The 17,624-nt window shown below is 41.7% G+C and overlaps 1 protein-coding gene across 1 annotated transcript; it reads right to left on the bottom strand.

Moving 5' to 3' along the window:
- Window positions 1-219: 219 nt before the first annotated feature.
- On the bottom strand, window positions 220-7,169 carry LOC129868835 (eukaryotic peptide chain release factor subunit 1). The gene is made up of 11 exons (XM_055943115.1): window positions 7,027-7,169; window positions 6,545-6,655; window positions 5,281-5,456; window positions 5,003-5,142; window positions 4,598-4,736; window positions 4,311-4,501; window positions 4,057-4,186; window positions 3,745-3,927; window positions 3,562-3,626; window positions 3,204-3,351; window positions 220-3,059 (listed from the first exon to the last, which is right to left on the bottom strand). The coding sequence occupies exons 2-11, from the start codon at window positions 6,628-6,630 to the stop codon at window positions 2,977-2,979; spliced, it is 1,341 nt and encodes a 446-aa protein (XP_055799090.1). The 5' UTR covers window positions 6,631-6,655; window positions 7,027-7,169; the 3' UTR covers window positions 220-2,976.
- Between the last annotated feature and the right edge of the window lie 10,455 nt (window positions 7,170-17,624).

Raw genomic sequence — 17,624 nt, 5'->3', positions numbered from 1 at the left:
ACCAAGACCTTCAATACACTAAAATTCCCGTTGAAAAAAAATGCAAAGGGTAATATTTACTTTGTGTATACTAAATAAGCCCTGAATCAAACAGCACACGCCTGCAGTCACACGGAAAGCATATGCAGGAGTATATATATATATATATATCCCATAATCTTAATTTTATGAACCTATCTAATAGGAAATCCACTGGGCCAACCAAGTCTTGACACCTGATTTGCAAACAATGAGGTCATTTAATACATCTCATACAAAATGGTGACAGATGAATAGATCAAATCCAGAAAATGTCATAACATGGGCTTTTGATGTTGAAAAGTCATCACACATCACATTCATAACATGATAAAATAGCTCACTGTGCCCCAAAAGGGGCTACATAGAACCATCCCATTCTTACGTGCCAGATCCAGACAATAGTCCCCCCCCCCCATAACTCACATTCAGGCTGACAAAATATATATTTTTAGACACTACAAGCCACAAAGGCCCCCAAACCAACATCCAGTGCCTCTGACCAAAATGTTCCGTGACTAAATCCTTTCGTGCAGGGAGAAACAGAGCTAGGCAGGGCTGTGTCAAACCTACAGGTAACTGCCAAAATAAAAGGGCAGTTAACAATAAACACTAACCTAAAGCATCTTAATAGGTCGTCGGGCCACAACGAGCCAGAACAGCTTCAATGCGCATTGGCATAGACTCTACATGGGTCTGGAAATCTATTGGAGGGATGTGACATTATTACACGAGAAATGCAATCATTGTGTTTTGTTGGACATGGTGGTGGAAAACGCCTTCTCGGGCACCGCTCCAGAATCTCCCATAAGTGTTCAATTGGGTTGAGATCTGGTCACTCAGACAGCTATGACATATTGTTTACATTGTTTTCATGCTCATCAAACCATTTAGTGACCACTCATACCTTGTGGATGGGAGCATTGTCATCCTATGGGGGCATAACCATGGTAGCCAAAATAATCGGCAACTGGGCCTGCCCAGCATTTTCATACATGACCATAAGCATAAGAATTCTTAGGAGCCACACCTGTGTGGAACCACCTGCTTTCAATATACTTTGTATCTATCATTTACTTGTGTTCGCTATATTTTGGCAGTTACCTATATATAATGGTAGGGGAAAGACTAGAGACAATCAGAGCCATTAGTCATTCACATTGTACTCAAAAATAATAACTATACAGATTTCTATTGATGTAGATCAGGATGGGCAACTCTAGTCCTCAGGGGCCTGATTGTTGTCACATTTCCCCCAACCCCAGCTGAAACACCTGACTGGAACCAACACGACCCCGAACAACTTCTACCCCCAAGCCACGACTGCTAAATAGTTAGTTACATAGTTAAGCAATAGCTTCCCGGACTATCTGCAATGTCCCTTTTTGCACTAAGTCAGACTCATCACATACCCTGCTGTTACTATTTATCGATCCTGTTGTCTAGTCACTTTATTCCTACCTATATGTACATATCTACCTCAATTATCTCATACCCCTGCACAGACTCAGTACTACTGTAGTACCCTGTGTGTATATAGCCAAGTTATCATTAATCATTGTGTATTTATTCTATGTTATTGTTCTATTATTTGTCTTTAAAAGAAAATCTGCATTGTTGGGAAAACCAGTGTTAGTCTACACCTGTTGTTAACAAAGCATGTGATGCCAATAATCAAGCTCCACAGTTTAGAATGCAATTAGTTTGAAATCAGCTGTTTGCTATGGATGGGGAAAAAGTGTGACGACACCAATCCACCCCCCCCCCCCATCCCTGATGGGCAACCTTCATGCCGATAGACTGCTCATACCAGGGGTGCATTCAGTACACTTCAATGTTTGCAACATTGCGCGACGGTTTGTATTGAACGACACGTCTCCCCCAAAACACTACACACCGTTCTTCAATAGCTTGTGGTGGCGGCCTGCTCAACATGGGTGTGACCATCTAAAAATCACAAAACTCATACTGCACACCATATGGTAACTGCCCCCTGGGCCATCATAATCACACTCAACTGGTCGTTCAGTATTGAACACGACCCAGTAACATGCCTGGAAGACAAGACATACAAAACTGCCTGGCAACAAGCACACTGGCTCTCATTGTCTAAATTGTCAAGTGACAAACTGACCTATCAATCACAGTAAACATTGGACACAGATGTCTCTGTGGAACAGGGGGGGGGGTGAAAGTATGAATGGTCACAACACTGAGGGCATGGTTCATTATGCTTAATAGTGGTGTGTGTACAAGGCAATATAAAAGCAGACGTATAAACCTAAATCTCAGCTCTGGGAACTCTGTATGAGTCATAAAGGTCAAGAGTCCTCTAAATGAAAAAACATACAAGAAAACAGTACAGGCTCAGAGTACAGCACCTGTGACAGTGAATAAGTTACCAGGGGGGAGCTGGGACAAAATAAAGCAGGTGCTGAAATAAAGATAGGATAAGACGGGAGGCAGGGACAGGGTATGGGATAGTAAAGCAGCTCCAATTTAATCATTATTTCCTTGCCCTCTACATAAATTTGATTTAAAAAAGGAAAACAAAATAATCAAAATCTCAAAACACAACAGCAGCAGGTACCAGTAAAAATGTTAAAAAATAAAGGGAAATTGAGTTGGAAGGTGGGGAGTGATGACAAAAATAGATTTGTATAACCTATCAGTGTGGCCTAGAGAAGTCCAAGCAGGCAGGAGGAGTGTGGCCTTGCTGTCAGTCACTTTGAATCAGTCATTAATGTAGAGTGGAGGAACAAACCAAGACGAGCTCCATCCAACCAGGTGATGAGTCACTGCTTCAAGTCAGGGAAACGTTGATATATGGCATCACATCCATGTCTTTTATTTGAAGGTCTGGGTCTCCCTCCTGACTACTTGCTTTCCTTCCACCAGTATCTCGGTCAAATCAGGGAAAGCCTTTCAATTGATTAATTTCTTGTCAGTCTCAACTACCTAGTAGTCATCCAAATCAAATAACTCATCGTCTTCTCCTTGGTACTCTATGGCCTGGAAATCCACCCTGTACCGCAAGATCCCTGTGGAGGTGAAGTAAAGGAAGAATCATAGTCTTAGGTAACTCTGCAGAGGTGCATTACAGTGACAATATTTGTTTATGTATTCACATGACCCCAGAATAATAGTAAAAGCCTTTAGTTATGAATGTATAATCAAACTCTTACCACCAATTCCACCAAAGCCCTTGACAAACTGGGATCCTTCTTGGCTCTTGTCAGTGACAATCTCCAGACAGGCTCCAAACTTCTTATAGCTGTTGGCGAACCATTCAAGTAACGGCATGCTCTCGATCAGCTCATGCTCCTGCCCAGTCTGTAGAAATACACCCAAAAAAAGTAGATCAGGGAAAACAGAGATCCTTTTATGAGAATTGTCCTTATAAAAGTGGTGGATGCAAACACAGGAAGTAGACATAGGTGAAATTGAGACAAAATAACATCACATTTTAAAAAGAGCCTCTAGAACCACAACATAACTTCCTTCATACACTTGTGTAGGTTATGGAAAGAACTTCTCACTGACCTCTTTGTCTGTGAAGTGAGACTTGTCTTTCTCCTGCTCTGGTGTCAAATACAACGTTTTCTCATCTGGATCAGTGGAAGAGGTTGAACAGAACAGACATAGGGCAAGGAATAGAGAGATGTGTTAAGACCAGAATCCCTCAACAATCCCGCATTTTGTATAGGGCGCACATTATTTACATACCTGTACCCTTCTCCACCATAGCAAGTCCCTCTGCTCCATGGCATCGTAGGATGTATCTCATGGTATCCAGGTTCTCGTAGACAATCAGAATCTCAACAGCACCCATTTCCAGGGCTTTCAGTGTATCTTCCACCCCAAAGCAGTACTTCCCTGTATCCTGGCTGATCTCATCAAAGTATCGTCCTGGGAGAAGAGGTCCTCTATATTATCAATATGACAACAGGATGGATCATGTCCATGCCAGAGAGACACTCATGATAGATATCGGAGTAGACATTCACACAAATGAACAAATCAGCTGTATCCAAGTACCTATAAGTTTCTTCTCCTGAATGAATTTGACATTGGAAAGCACTTCTGCAGACAGCTCAATGGCCTGGTTGAACCCATTCTCCCCACCATATGATATGTCAACCAGCTTCAGGATCTTTGCTTGTAGCCTCTGCATGGACATGAGTAAGCAATTCATCAGTCAACAAACAGATCACATATCAGACGTATAATGCTACAATGTCAATGCTGACAATGGCACGAGAAAACCCTGGAATGTGTCTGGAGATACTGACCGGGTCAAACATATCTGACTGGCTGAGCTCCGTCTTGAAGTCAGCTGAACCAGCCAAGACCATGCCTGCTACGTTGACCTTGTCGTTGGAAACAAAAAGCGTGACTGCCGTCTCCGCCACCTTTCGGACGTAGTTGTGTCTCTTCTCCATCCTCAAACGAGCAAAACGCAAGGCAGACTGCCCTCCTCTGCCTGAAAGAGGACTGTTTGTTATACATGGTTGTGTGGACAGGCTGGCTGTAATTCTGTTCATTAGTGTATGTTGCATATGAATGTAGGGTTTTTAACCGTGCTTCTTGGGTAGGTCCACGGTGAACTTGTGCAGCACCTCCCTGGTGTTGCCCTGCAGGGTTCCGAAGAGGGCGCCACTTCCATCAATCACAATGAAACCAAACTTGCTGTCATCTGACAGCAAGGCTGTAAGAGCCTAAGAGAGACAGAAAATACATTAGGTAAGATGTAATTTCTCATCTAAATAGAAAGGTGGTCAATATTGACTCTCAGCTGTGCATAACTTCAGGCTACACACACAACACCAACTTGTTTCACCAAAACAGGCAACACAGATTTGTTTTATATCAGAAGATGCCATTTTGTGCAATCCAAAACTCCTTATTTCCTAGTTAGTCACAATAAGCCAATAAGAAAATTAGTAAGGTGGGATAATGAACCCAGAGTGTTGAACAACCTTACCTCTGTGTGGAACTTGTTGTCACAGAGATACAGAGAAGTGTTGATGGGTTTAAAAGGCTCAAAGTCAATATTGACTTTTTTCTCTTTGCCCTCGTCAGTCACAATGGTGCCACAGTATACAACCAAGCCGTTGGGAGGCACTGCAGGGAAAAAAAAAATAAGTTAGCTCTCAGCGACCAATTGATTGAAATAAGAAATGCCCGTAACCAAGCCAGGACCACCCCAAATTACTTCATACAGAAAGAGAGGGTTTCACTACTGACTTCACACATACACACCTTTATTGTAGAGTTTGAGTCTCTGCTGTACAGAGGTGATGGCTCCGAGCACAGAGAGCCTGTTGACTCTGCTTTTAATATTGGATGCAGTGCCAAACTCATCAGCCAACATCTTGGCCACTCTGGAGATCTGATCCTTTGGAGGGATGATCAAGGAGATCATACTCGTACCATTCCTGAGAGGAGATCAATTGCATTAAACCCACGTTAAAAACACATCCTTTGCGTAGAAAATAAGTTGCACAGTAACTCAAGCGAAATTATGTTGGCAAGCTATTTATTGAAACAACTTTGTAAAAACAAGAACCACAAATTATGGATAGCTAAACCTGTCCTACAGATGTGTCCTGTTTACCTAAGCAAGCCAGGCCTATTCATACACGTATAGTATTAAACCGGTTGTCAGATGAGGACATTACTACAGTAGTGGTCTTCATATTACCACATTTTTGTTTTGACCATCATGTTGACAGGTGTGGGCCACAAGTTTGCTGCTGCCCCTAGTCAAGGGGGTGAAGGTCACAGTAGTTTGTTCACAGAGTGAACTCATAAAACAACTTGACCCACTGCACTATATAGATAAGCACTTGGGAGAGTGCTCATTGCACAGGACAGGTGTGGAACGTAGATAAGCTAAGGTCAATGAAAGGCATAGGAATTGCTTCACCTTTTGATCTAAAATCAAATACATCAGCTATTCCGGCTGACAGGTCTATTGCCAGCCAGTCAAGGTGTGATGTGGCACTGACAATTTTAACTTAGTGAAAACTACAATGAAATTACAATTTAAAGCAGAAAACTTGTCCAGTGTCAAACAATTTGAATGTAAAGATTACCTAGATATGGTTGAGCATCAGCTGTGTTGGCTATACTAAAACAATGTGTAGGTTAGATAGTCAGATAACTGATAATACTAGTAGGCTAACTAGCTGTGAATTTCAGATACTAGTATTGTCAGCTAACGTTAGCTAGCTGTGAATGTAAAGAAGCTAAGCTAACATTAGCTAGCTACATGACTACTCACACTTTCGAAACATAGATCATTGCCACCGACATGTGACTTAGCTGGTCAGCTAGCTAGCTATGCGTTCAAATACATATTCAAACTAACACCACTTGCTAGTTAGTAAGCTAGCTAAAACGTATAATAAAATAATTGTTAGCTAACTCATATATGGGCCTGGTACCATTAACTTCCAGTTAGTGGCTCAATATGATGAAGAAAGTCACTGACAAAACCATGCATTTGCCATGTCACACCTACCCCCGAGCAGCTTCCAGACTTTTGATCAACTTCTTTATCTTCCATATCTCCACGTTCCTGTCTGCTGCGTTGGGGTCGTCCGCCATTTTTTCCGCGGTGTCTATTTAGGACCTAGTGTGAGGGTATGTAGTAACGTTAGCAGCAGCATCAAACTATGGACGGCGATATGAAGTTAACACAGACGGTTTGTTGTACACCTCAATAAAAACATAACAACATTAAATGGATATATTATACTATTTCCCCAACACACCAGCAAGGACGATAACATTTTCCCAGCTGATCTTGTCAGCAACCGGGTCCTAGTAGCTACCGGTCTCGGCTGGGAAATGCCCTGGCTTTTAAATCCTGCCCAGGCCCTAGAGTCCACCCCACTAACTCAAGTATTGCGGAATGTCAACCTTACTAGAAACATAATCATGCATATGGATCAAACGCCAATTACTAACAATTATCGCTCAAAAACATGCAATGTTACTTGCCCCAAGTGCGGTTCTGTCAGCACGTTATCTCTCAAATTACACCTATTTAATTTGTCGTCAACCCTGACGTTGTTGAGCTCGAGCTCTACTCAAGCCGGGTTGTTGCTACGCATGGTGCGATGGGGCCTCGTTATGTTGGTGTCGTCACTAGTTACCACAGCCACAAATTCATAATTATGGTAAACCCTAGGTCGAAAATATATTGTCATCTTCAATTTAGGCTTAACCACCGCCCATTTCGACAATGTATTATTTTACAATCTGATTTTAAACCTAACCTTAACTCTGACCACAGTGCTAACCTTATGCCAAATTTTGAATTAAGACCAAAAAAGCGATGTTTTGTTTTCACGATTTTTTACGACATAGCTGTGATTTTGGTAACTAGTGACAAGATTGATTTGGAGGCGGTTGAAAGAATTCCGGTTGAGGATCACTTTCTGGAAACGACATAGTTACGGTTCACTCGGACATGTTTCATTGGGCTAAAGAGTGGGTGGGTGGACCTGAGAAAATGCACCTGAAAACGTACCTGTAATCAGAGAGGAAGTCAATTCAGTGTAATACAATATTTTTGCTGTAGGCCAGGGTTTCTCAATCTCCGTGCACGTTTTGGTTTTTGTCCTAGTACTACACAGCTGATTCAAATAACAAGATTTGAATACATTTTGAAATGTTGTGGCAAAACCAAGGACCGAGTTTGGGAAATGGTTCTGTAGGCTAATAAACCAGGTTCCCATCCAAGCTTTGTATGCGAGTAAAGTATATGTCCGATAAAAAAAAGGAACGACAGGCCTGATGGAAACAGTTTTCGGTAATCTTTCAAAATCTCGACACAACAAAATACAGTAGACAATGTGGGATATATATTTTTATGTTGGTAAAATGTATAATTCGATACATGTCGGTGTAAACGAAAATGTTGATATAAAACCATCAAATTGAAGTAAGTTTGGAGTCAGGCGATGATAGTTTATGTTGTGTGGTCCTCCCACTACGAGTTGGGAAAGCATAGTTTATTAAGCTATAGATAAAATTAATTATGAACTTCACAGGGTGGTGAAAGCACAAGGTGATGAGCTTGATGCCCCTTTACAATAAATATAGAGGGTCTTATTTTGGTGAAATGATCATCGATGACTTCCGGTAGAACAAATTTAATAATCTCGCTCTTTTGTCCATAATAATCTTATCATGTAGGACAGTTTTGGGACACAAACATCGGGAGTCTGTGTAATTTCTAAGAACTATATTAACCAGATATAAAGTGGTAAAATAATAAATAAATGTCTGAATCCAACTTTAGTCCCAACCGCACCATATTCCTACTGTGAAGACAGTGGTTGACTACCTGGTAGGAAGTCTTGCCTGAAGTGCGTGGTCTAATGACAGCTCGCTGTAACACGCACCGGTCGCGAGCGTTGCAAAAATAAATGTTCTTGTTAGATTAACAAGAATTTAAGCTTTCAGCCGATATGACACATATGTACGTAAATGTTAAATCCATAATATTTATTTGAATTTATTTGAATTACACGCCGTCCAGTTTCACGTCAAGCGGGACGCCTACCCCTAAGAAGTTTTTAATAACTGGTTGACCCTCCTTTGGCAGCAACTCAACCAAAAGTTTTCTGTAGTTGCGGATCAGACCTGCACAACGGTCAGGAATTTTGGACCATTAAGCTTTACAAAACTGTTTCAGTTCAGCAATATTCTTAGGATGTCTGGTGTGAATTGCTCTGCAGGTCATGCCACAACATTTTAAGTCGGTTGAGGTCAGAAGGCATATTCTCTTCTGTTGATTTACTTCTGTGTTTGGGGTCGTTGTCCTGTTGCATCACCCAACTTTTGTTGAGCTTCAATTGGCGGACATATAGCCTTACACTATCCTGCAAAATGTCTTGATAAAACGTCGGAATACATTTTTCCGTCGATGATAGCAAGCTGTCCAGGCCCTGAGGCAGCAAAGCAGCCCCAAACCACAGTGCTCCCTCCACCATACTTTATAGTTGGGATGAGGTTTTGATGTTGGTGTGCTGTACCATTTTTTTCTCAACATAGTGTTGTGTGTTCCTTCCAAACAACTCAACTTTAGTTTAATCTGTCCACAGAATATTTTGCCAGAAGCACTGTGGAACATCCAGGTGCTCTTTTGTGAACTTTGGACGGCAGTGGCTTATTCTGTGGAGTCCTCCTATGAATACCATTTTTGTTTAGTGTTTTACGTATTGTAGACTCGTCAGATGTTAGCATGTTCCAGAGATTTCTGTAAGTCTTTAGCTGACACTCTAGGATTCTTCTTAACCTCATTGAGCATTCTGCACTGTGCTCTTGCAGTCATCTTTGCAGAATGGCCACTCCCAGGGAGAGTAGCAACAGTGCTGAACTTTCTCCATTTATAGACAATTTGTCTTACCCTGGACTGATGAACAAGGCTTTTAAAGATAGTTTTGTAACCCTTTCCAGCTTTATGCAAGTCAACTATCTTAACTTGGGGTCTTCTGAAATCGCTTTTGTTCGAGGCATGGTTCACATCAGGCAAAGCTTCTTGTGAATAGCAAATTCAAATTTTGTGACTGTTTTTTATAGGGCCTGGCAGCTCCAATCTCGTCTCATTGATTGGACTCCAGCTTAGCTGACTCCTGACTCCAATTAGCTTTTGTAAAAGTCATTAGCCTAGGGTTTCACAAACTTTTTCCAACCTACACTGTGATTGTTTAAATGATGTATTCAATATAGACAAGATAAATACAATAATTTGTGTGTTATTAGTTTAAGCACACCGTGTTTGTCTATTGTTGTGACTAAGATGAAGATCAGATAACATTTTAGGACAAATTTATGCAGAAATCCAGGTAATTCCAAGGGGTTCACATACTTTTTCTTGCCACTGTATACCCATGTGGGTGATTGAAAGATTAACTGAGGTTGGTTGTGGTAATGCACCTTATTATGAAAGTTAATTGCCATATAAAGTCCAAAGAAGAAAAAAAAGCCTGGAAGGAAGAGAGATGACTAGAAACGATTCGGTTGACTATTTTATGTGTGGATACATTTTCGTAGTAGAGGAGCTTTCAGGTAAAATGGTCCTCATTTCAGGTAAAATAACAACTCAAGGTTTATATCCCAGGACGAGTTAGCTAGCAACAGCAGGCTAGCTAGCTAAATTGCCATAAATGTTTAATGCTTTTTGATCTGTCCCCAAATTAATATAATTGGTTCAGAGTTTGTTTTGATATTTCAACCTGCGTGTTGTGATCGGTGTGGGGGGGACAAAATCTATTTAAGCACAATGGCACCGTTCGGCACAAAAATTGGATTCAGAAGTTTATTTGATAGCGAGGAACACATTACATCTGGTAAGTAGAGTTCCTAGCAATTATACATACTGTAAGCCTTTGTTTTTTTATTTTATACCCCCTTTTTATGGTATCCAATTGGTAGTAGTTACTGTCTTGTCTCATTGCTGCAACTCCCATACGGATTCGGGAGAGGTGAAGGTCAAGAGCCATGCGTCCTCCAAAACACAACCCAACCAAGCCACACTGCTTCATGACACAATGCACATCCAACCCAATGTGTCGGAGGAAACACCAGGAGTCGCTAGTGCGCGATGAGACAAGGATATCCCTGCCAGCCAAACCCTCCCTAACCCGGACGACGCTGGGCCAATGGTGCGCCGCAACACAGCATGGGCCTACATGGAACCATGTAGTGACCAAAAAAGTGAAAAACAAATCATAATATATTTTACATTTACATTACATTTAAGTCATTTAGCAGACGCTCTTATCCAGAGCGACTTACAAATTGGAAAGTTCATACATATTCATCCTGGTCCCCCTGTGGGGAATGAACCCACAACCCTGGCGTTGCAAGCGCCATGCTCTACCAACTGAGCCACACATTTGAAATTCTTCAATGTTGCCACCCTTTGCCTTGATGACAGCTTTGCACACTGTTGGCATTCTCTCAACCAGCTTCATGAGGTGCATTTGGAATGCATTTCAATTAACAGATGTGCCTTGTTAATTCGTGGAATTTCTTTCCTTCTTAATGTGTTTGAGCCAATCAGTCGTGTTGTGATAAGGTAGGGGTGGTATACAGAAGATAGCCCTATTTGGTAAAAGACCAAGTCCAGATTATGGAAAGAACAGCTCAATTAACCTGTTGGGGATGGGGGCGCTGTTTAGACTATTTATGCTAATGTGGCTAATTTTTTAAACGGCTTCCCACAAAATCCTTGATCGTACAATATGCATATTATTATTATTATTGGATAGAAAACAGTCTATAGTTTCTATAGGAGTTGAAATTTTGTCTCTAAGTGGAACAGAGCCCATTCTACAGCAATTTCCCTGACATGGAGTCAGATTTGAGAAACGTTGGCCACTTTTCTGAAGTCATTTAAACGGGCACTGTCGTTGCTATGACTATACGGACACTTCTTACGTCTTCCCCTGGATGCCTTTACGTGATGACGATTCCAACGGGCTCGATTGCTCGTTCACAGGCCCTACAAATGAAAAAAACCTTTAGCTAGCAAGTCTTTTCTTGCTGCGTAACGCGCGTGGAAGACACCGACCCTCTCCTGTTCCAAGCGTTAGTTTAGCCTGTTATATTTCTCCGGTCATCTTTTCACTCGTTATAGGAGTTACAAACATCACAAAGTAGTTAATTTAAAGCGTTTTATAGCAATTTATATCCGTTTAGTGCGATTTTGGGACATTTATTTTTGCAACGATGTGAAAAGTTGGTCACGCTTTTCAGTTCATCCCGAACGTAGTTGACATTTCCACATGGCAAGAGGACAGCTTTCCACCAAAAGACGATTTCTCCCAAGAAAGGATCCTTTGCCCAAGATACTGATGGAAGAACAGCTCAAGGTAGGACATTTTTATTATGATAAATCGTGTTTCTGTCGAAACATTTTAGTGGCTTAGGACGCCATGTTTTTTGACGTAGCTTCGCTTGGCGCAAACTGTATTGAAAAGTAAGGATAAATTAAAAAATGTAATAACGCAATTGTATTAAGAATTAAATTGTCTATCAATCCCTGTCCACCCTATATTTTTTAGTCACGTTTATGAGTATTTATGTATAAGAGTAGATCACTGTCTAAGTGGCGCAAGGACGTTTTCTTTACCAGCTTGTCTACATTTCACATTGTCTAACCATGATTTTGGTGGCTAAATATAAACATTTTCGATCAAACTGTATATGCATGTTGTAATGTGATGTTACAGGAGTGTCATCGGAAGAATTCTGAGAAGGTTAGTGAAAAAATTAATATCTTTTGGCGATGTTGACTTTTATCGCTCACTTTGGCTAGAATCAATGCTGGGCTGCTAATTGCTATGTGCTAAGCTAATATAACGATTTATTGTGTTTTCGCTGTAAGACACTTAGAAAATCTGAAATATTGTCTGTATTCACAGGATCTGTGTCTTTCGATTCGTGTATGCTGTGTATTTTTACGAAATGTTTGATGATTAGTAGTTAGGTAAACACGTTGCTCATTGTAATTATTCTAGTCCATTTGTGATGGTGGGTGCAATTGTAAACTATGCCATATACCTGAAATATGCACTTTTTTCTAACAAAACCTATCCCATACCATAAATATGTTATCAGACTGTCATCTAATGAGTTTTTTTGTTGGTTAGGGGCTATAAATATCTTAGTTTAGCCGAATTGGTGATGGCTACTGGTGTTGGTGGACAAATAAAAGATGGTGGAATATGCTAATGTGTTTTTTAGGTAATAGATGTACATCTTTACATATTGTGTCTTCCCTGTAAAACATTTTAAAAATCGGAAATGTTGACTGGATTCATAAGATCTGTGTCTTTCATTAGCTGTATTGGACTTTAATGTGTGAAAGTTAAATATTTTAAAAAAATATTTTTTTTGAATTTCGCGGCACTGGTTTTTCAGTGGGGGGGGGGGGGGAGTGCCGCTAGCGCCACGCTGATCCTAGACAGGTTAAGCAAAGAGAAACGACAGTCCATCATTACTTCAAGACATGAAGGTCAGTCAATCCGGAACATTTGAAGAACTTTGAAAGTTTCTTCAAGTGCAGTCGCAAAAACCGTCGAGCTATGATGAAACTGACTCTCATGAAGACCGCCACAGGAAGACCCAGAGTTACCTCTGCTGCAGGGGATAAGGTCATTAGAGTTACCAGCCTCAGAAACTGCGGCCCAAAAAAATGCTTCACAGAGTTCAAGTAACAGACACATCTCAACATCAACTGTTCAGAGGAGACTGCGTGAATTAGGCCTTCATAGTCGAATTGCTGCAAAGAAACCACTACCAAAGGACACCAATAAGAAGAAGAGACTTGCATGGGCCAAGAAACGAGCAATGGCCCGGGTACCCTGGAAGGATATTGACCTCATCCCGTCAGTTGAGGATGCCTGGTCATTCTTTAAAAGTTACTTCCTCACCATATTAGACAAGCATGCTCCGTTCAAAAAATGCAGAACCAAGAACAGATATAGCCCTTGGTTCACTCCAGACCTGACTGCCCTCGACCAGCACAAAAACATCCTGTGGCGAACTGCAATAGCATCGAAGAGCCCCCGTGATATGCAACTGTTCAGAGAAGTCAGGAACCAATACACGCAGTCAGTCAGGAAAGCAAAGGCCAGCTTTTTCAAGCAGAAATTTGCATCCTGTAGCTCTAACTCCAAAAAGTTCTGGGATACTGTAAAGTCCATGGAAAACAAGAGCACCTCCTCCCAGCTGCCCACTGCACTGAGGCTAGATAACACGGTCACCACTGATAAGTCCGTGATAATCGAAAACTTCAACAAACATTTCTCAATGGCTGGTCATGCCTTCCACCTGGCGACTCCAACCTTGGCCAACAGCCCCGCCCCCCCCCCGCTGCTACTCGCCCAAGCCTCCCCAGCTTCTCCTTTACCCATATCCAGATAGCAGATGTTCTGAAAGAGCTGGAAAACCTGGACCCATACAAATCAGCTGGGCTTGACAATCTGGACCCCCTATTTCTGAAACTGTCCGCCGCCATTGTCGCACCCCCTATTACCAGCCTGTTCAACCTCTCCTTCGTATCATCTGAGATCCCCAAGGATTGGAAAGCTGCCGCTGTCATCCCCCTCTTCAAAGGGGGAGACACCCTGGACCCAAACTGTTACAGACCTATATCCATCCTGCCCTGCCTAGCTAAGGTCTTCGAAAGCCAAGTCAACAAACAGATCACTGACCATCTCGAATCCCACCGTACCTTCTCCGCTGTGCAATCCGGTTTCCGAGCCGGTCACGGGTGCACCTCAGCCACGCTCAAGGTACTAAACGATATCATAACCGCCATCGATAAAAGACATTACTGTGCAGCCGTCTTCATCGACCTGGCCAAGGCTTTCGACTCTGTCAATCACCATATTCTTATCGGCAGACTCAATAGCTTCGGTTTTTCTAATGACTGCCTTGCCTGGTTCACCAACTACTTTGCAGACAGAGTTCAGTGTGTCAAATCGGAGGGCATGTTGTCCGGTCCTCTGGCAGTCTCTATGGGGGTACCACAGGGTTCAATTCTCGGGCCGACTCTTTTCTCTGTATACATCAATGATGTTGCTCTTGCTGCGGGCGATTCCCTGATCCACCTCTACGCAGACGACACCATTTTGTATACTTCCGGCCCTTCCCTGGACACTGTGCTATCTAACCTCCAAACGAGCTTCAATGCCATACAACACTCCTTCCGTGGCCTCCAACTGCTCTTAAACGCTAGTAAAACCAAATGCATGCTTTTCAACCGTTCGCTGCCTGCACCCGCACGCCCGACTAGCATCACCACCCTGGACGGTTCCGACCTAGAATATGTGGACATCTATAAGTACCTAGGTGTCTGGCTAGACTGCAAACTCTCCTTCCAGACTCATATCAAACATCTCCAATCCAAAATCAAATCTAGAGTCGGCTTTCTATTCCGGAACAAAGCCTCCTTCACTCACGCCGCCAAACTTACCCTAGTAAAACTGACTATCCTACCGATCCTCGACTTCGGCGATGTCATCTACAAAATAGCTTCCAATACTCTACTCAGCAAACTGGATGCAGTTTATCACAGTGCCATCCGTTTTGTTACTAAAGCACCTTATACGACCCACCACTGCGACCTGTATGCCCTAGTCGGCTGGCCCTCGCTACATGTTCGTCGTCAGACCCACTGGCTCCAGGTCATCTACAAGGCTATGCTAGGTAAAGTGCTGCCTTATCTCAGTTCACTGGTCACGATGGCTACACCCACCCGTAGCACGCGCTCCAGCAGGTGTATCTCACTGATCATCCCTAAAGCCAAAACCTCATTTGGACGCCTTTCCTTCCAGTTCTCTGCTGCCTGCGACTGGAACGAATTGCAAAAATCTCTGAAGTTGGAGACTTTTATCTCCCTCAACAACTTTAAAAATCTGCTATCCGAGCAGCTAACCGATCGCTGCAGCTGTACATAGTCCATCTGTAAACTACCCACCCAATTTACCTACCTCACCCCCATACTGCTTTTATTTATTTACTTTTCTGCTCTTTTGCACACCAGTATCTCTTCTTGCACATGATCATCTGATGATTTATCACTCCAGTGTTAATCTGCTAAATTGTAATTATTCGATTTATTGCCTACCTCATGCCTTTTGCACACATTGTATATAGATTCTCTTTTTTCTACCATGTTATTGACTTGTCTATTGTTTACTCCATGTGTAACTCTGTGTTGTTGTCTGTTCACACTGCTATGCTTTATCTTGGCCAGGTCGCAGTTGCAAATGAGAACTTGTTCTCAACTAGCCTACCTGGTTAAATAAAGGTGAAATAAAATAAAATAAAAAATAAAAATGAACATTAGACCAGTGGAAAACCGTCCTTTAGTCTGATGAGTCCAAATGTGACATTTTTGGTTCCAACCGCCGTTTCTTTGTAAGTCGCAGAGTAGGTGAACAAAGGATCTCCGCATGTGTAGTTCCCACCGTGAAGCATGGAAGAGAAGGTTTGATGGTGTGGGTGTGCTTTGCTGGTGACACTGTCTGTGATTTATTTACAATTCAAGGCACACTTAAACAGCATGACTATCACAGCATTCTGCAGCGATACGTCATCCTATCTGGTTTGCACTTATTCCCACTATCATTTGTTTTACAACAGGACAATGACCCAGCACACCCCCAGGCTGTGTAAGGGCTATTTGACCAAGAAGGAGAGGGATGGAGATCTGCATCAGATGACCTGGCCTCCACAATCACCCAACCTCATCCCAATTGAGATGGTTTGGGATGAGTTGGACTGCAGAGTGAAGGAAAGTGCTCAGCATATGTGGGAACTTCTTCAAGACTGTTGGAAAAGCATTCCAGGTGAAACTGGTTGAGAGAATGCCAAAGCTGTCATCAAGGCAAAGTGTGGCTAGTTTGAAGGATCTACAATCTAAAATATATTTTGGCTTGTTTAACACTGTTTTGGTTACTACATGATTCCATATGAGATATTTCATAGTTTTGATGTCTTCACTATTATTCTACAATGTAGAAAATAGTAAAAAACAAAGAAAAACCCTTGAATGAGTAGGTGTCCAAACTATTGACTGGTACTGTGGTACAAGGTAGGTGTTTAATGATTTATATTTTTGAAGTATTGACCTTGGGGCGATTCAATGTAGTCGGAGCTAGATTCCACAAAGCCTGGTATCTGCTCTGCTCTGTTGGTGAAGTTCATACATACACCCGCACTGTAGCGGCAAGATGTTGGCTAGAATGTACGTTCCAATACCAGAGTGGGCACACTCGCTATATAACGCTAAACAATTTTTGTGAGAAAACCATCAGTAGAGTTGAAAATGCGATGCAAACCCATTTAACTTATATTTTTTTATTCAGTACATGGGAATTTAATAGCAAAAGGTATTTTTATGTGCTCTGTCGTCACGCACAGCTTTTTATAGGATTTGATGGAAACACATCTCTGGTGCATATTGTTTTTATGCAGATTTTACAATAATCGTATTTTTTTTAAGGTAATAACTCTGTCATGGTTTGTTGGACAAAGCTTATGGTGAAAGTAATGGAGTTTTTTGATAAATGCCGTAAATAAGGTCTGTGCTAAACACCTGGCTTAGATCATATACGTTTTGTTCTATGAGATTATCTTCATCAGCTAACGTCACTGTGCATTTTTAAGCATTTATGTAATTAAAAAAAGCACAAGTCTTCATAATTCATAAAGGTTGTGTTAACTGAACTGACTGATATCTCATAGAACAAAATGTATAAGATCTCCTAAGCCTGTGTTAACCTCAGACCTTATTTCCGGCATTTACCTCAAAACCTTATTCATTCCCCATTCATTTTCCCCTAAGGAATTGCTGAACGAACTAGAGGTAACTTCTTTCAGGTTTTTAGGACTATAAGATGGAGATCTAGATCTATATGTTGGTCCTCACTTGTGTTTGTCTTATTAGACCAATGTATTGTTGAAAGCCAGATTTACTAGATCTGGAGTATGGCACGTTGAATACAGTACTATTGCTCCTTTAATAAAGTTATGTTCAGGATGACATTTCTCTTGGGAGATTGTAGATAAAT

Source organism: Salvelinus fontinalis, chromosome 13 (genome assembly GCF_029448725.1).
Source record: "Salvelinus fontinalis isolate EN_2023a chromosome 13, ASM2944872v1, whole genome shotgun sequence".
Taxonomy (NCBI): Eukaryota; Metazoa; Chordata; class Actinopteri; order Salmoniformes; family Salmonidae; genus Salvelinus; species Salvelinus fontinalis.
The sequence above is the reverse complement of the archived record's forward strand: the minus strand, read 5'-3'. Positions and strand labels throughout refer to the sequence as shown.

Excerpts from the sequence above, each read along its gene's own strand:
- LOC129868835 (XM_055943115.1), bottom strand. The coding sequence starts at position 6,630 with ATGGCGGACGACCCCAACGCAGCAGACAGGAACGTGGAGATATGGAAG. Across the intron at positions 3,627-3,744 it reads TATGGTGGAGAAGGGTACAG|ATGAGAAAACGTTGTATTTG; the intron begins GTATGTAAATAA and ends CCACTGATCCAG. Across the intron at positions 3,060-3,203 it reads GGGCTTTGGTGGAATTGGTG|GGATCTTGCGGTACAGGGTG; the intron begins GTAAGAGTTTGA and ends TCACCTCCACAG.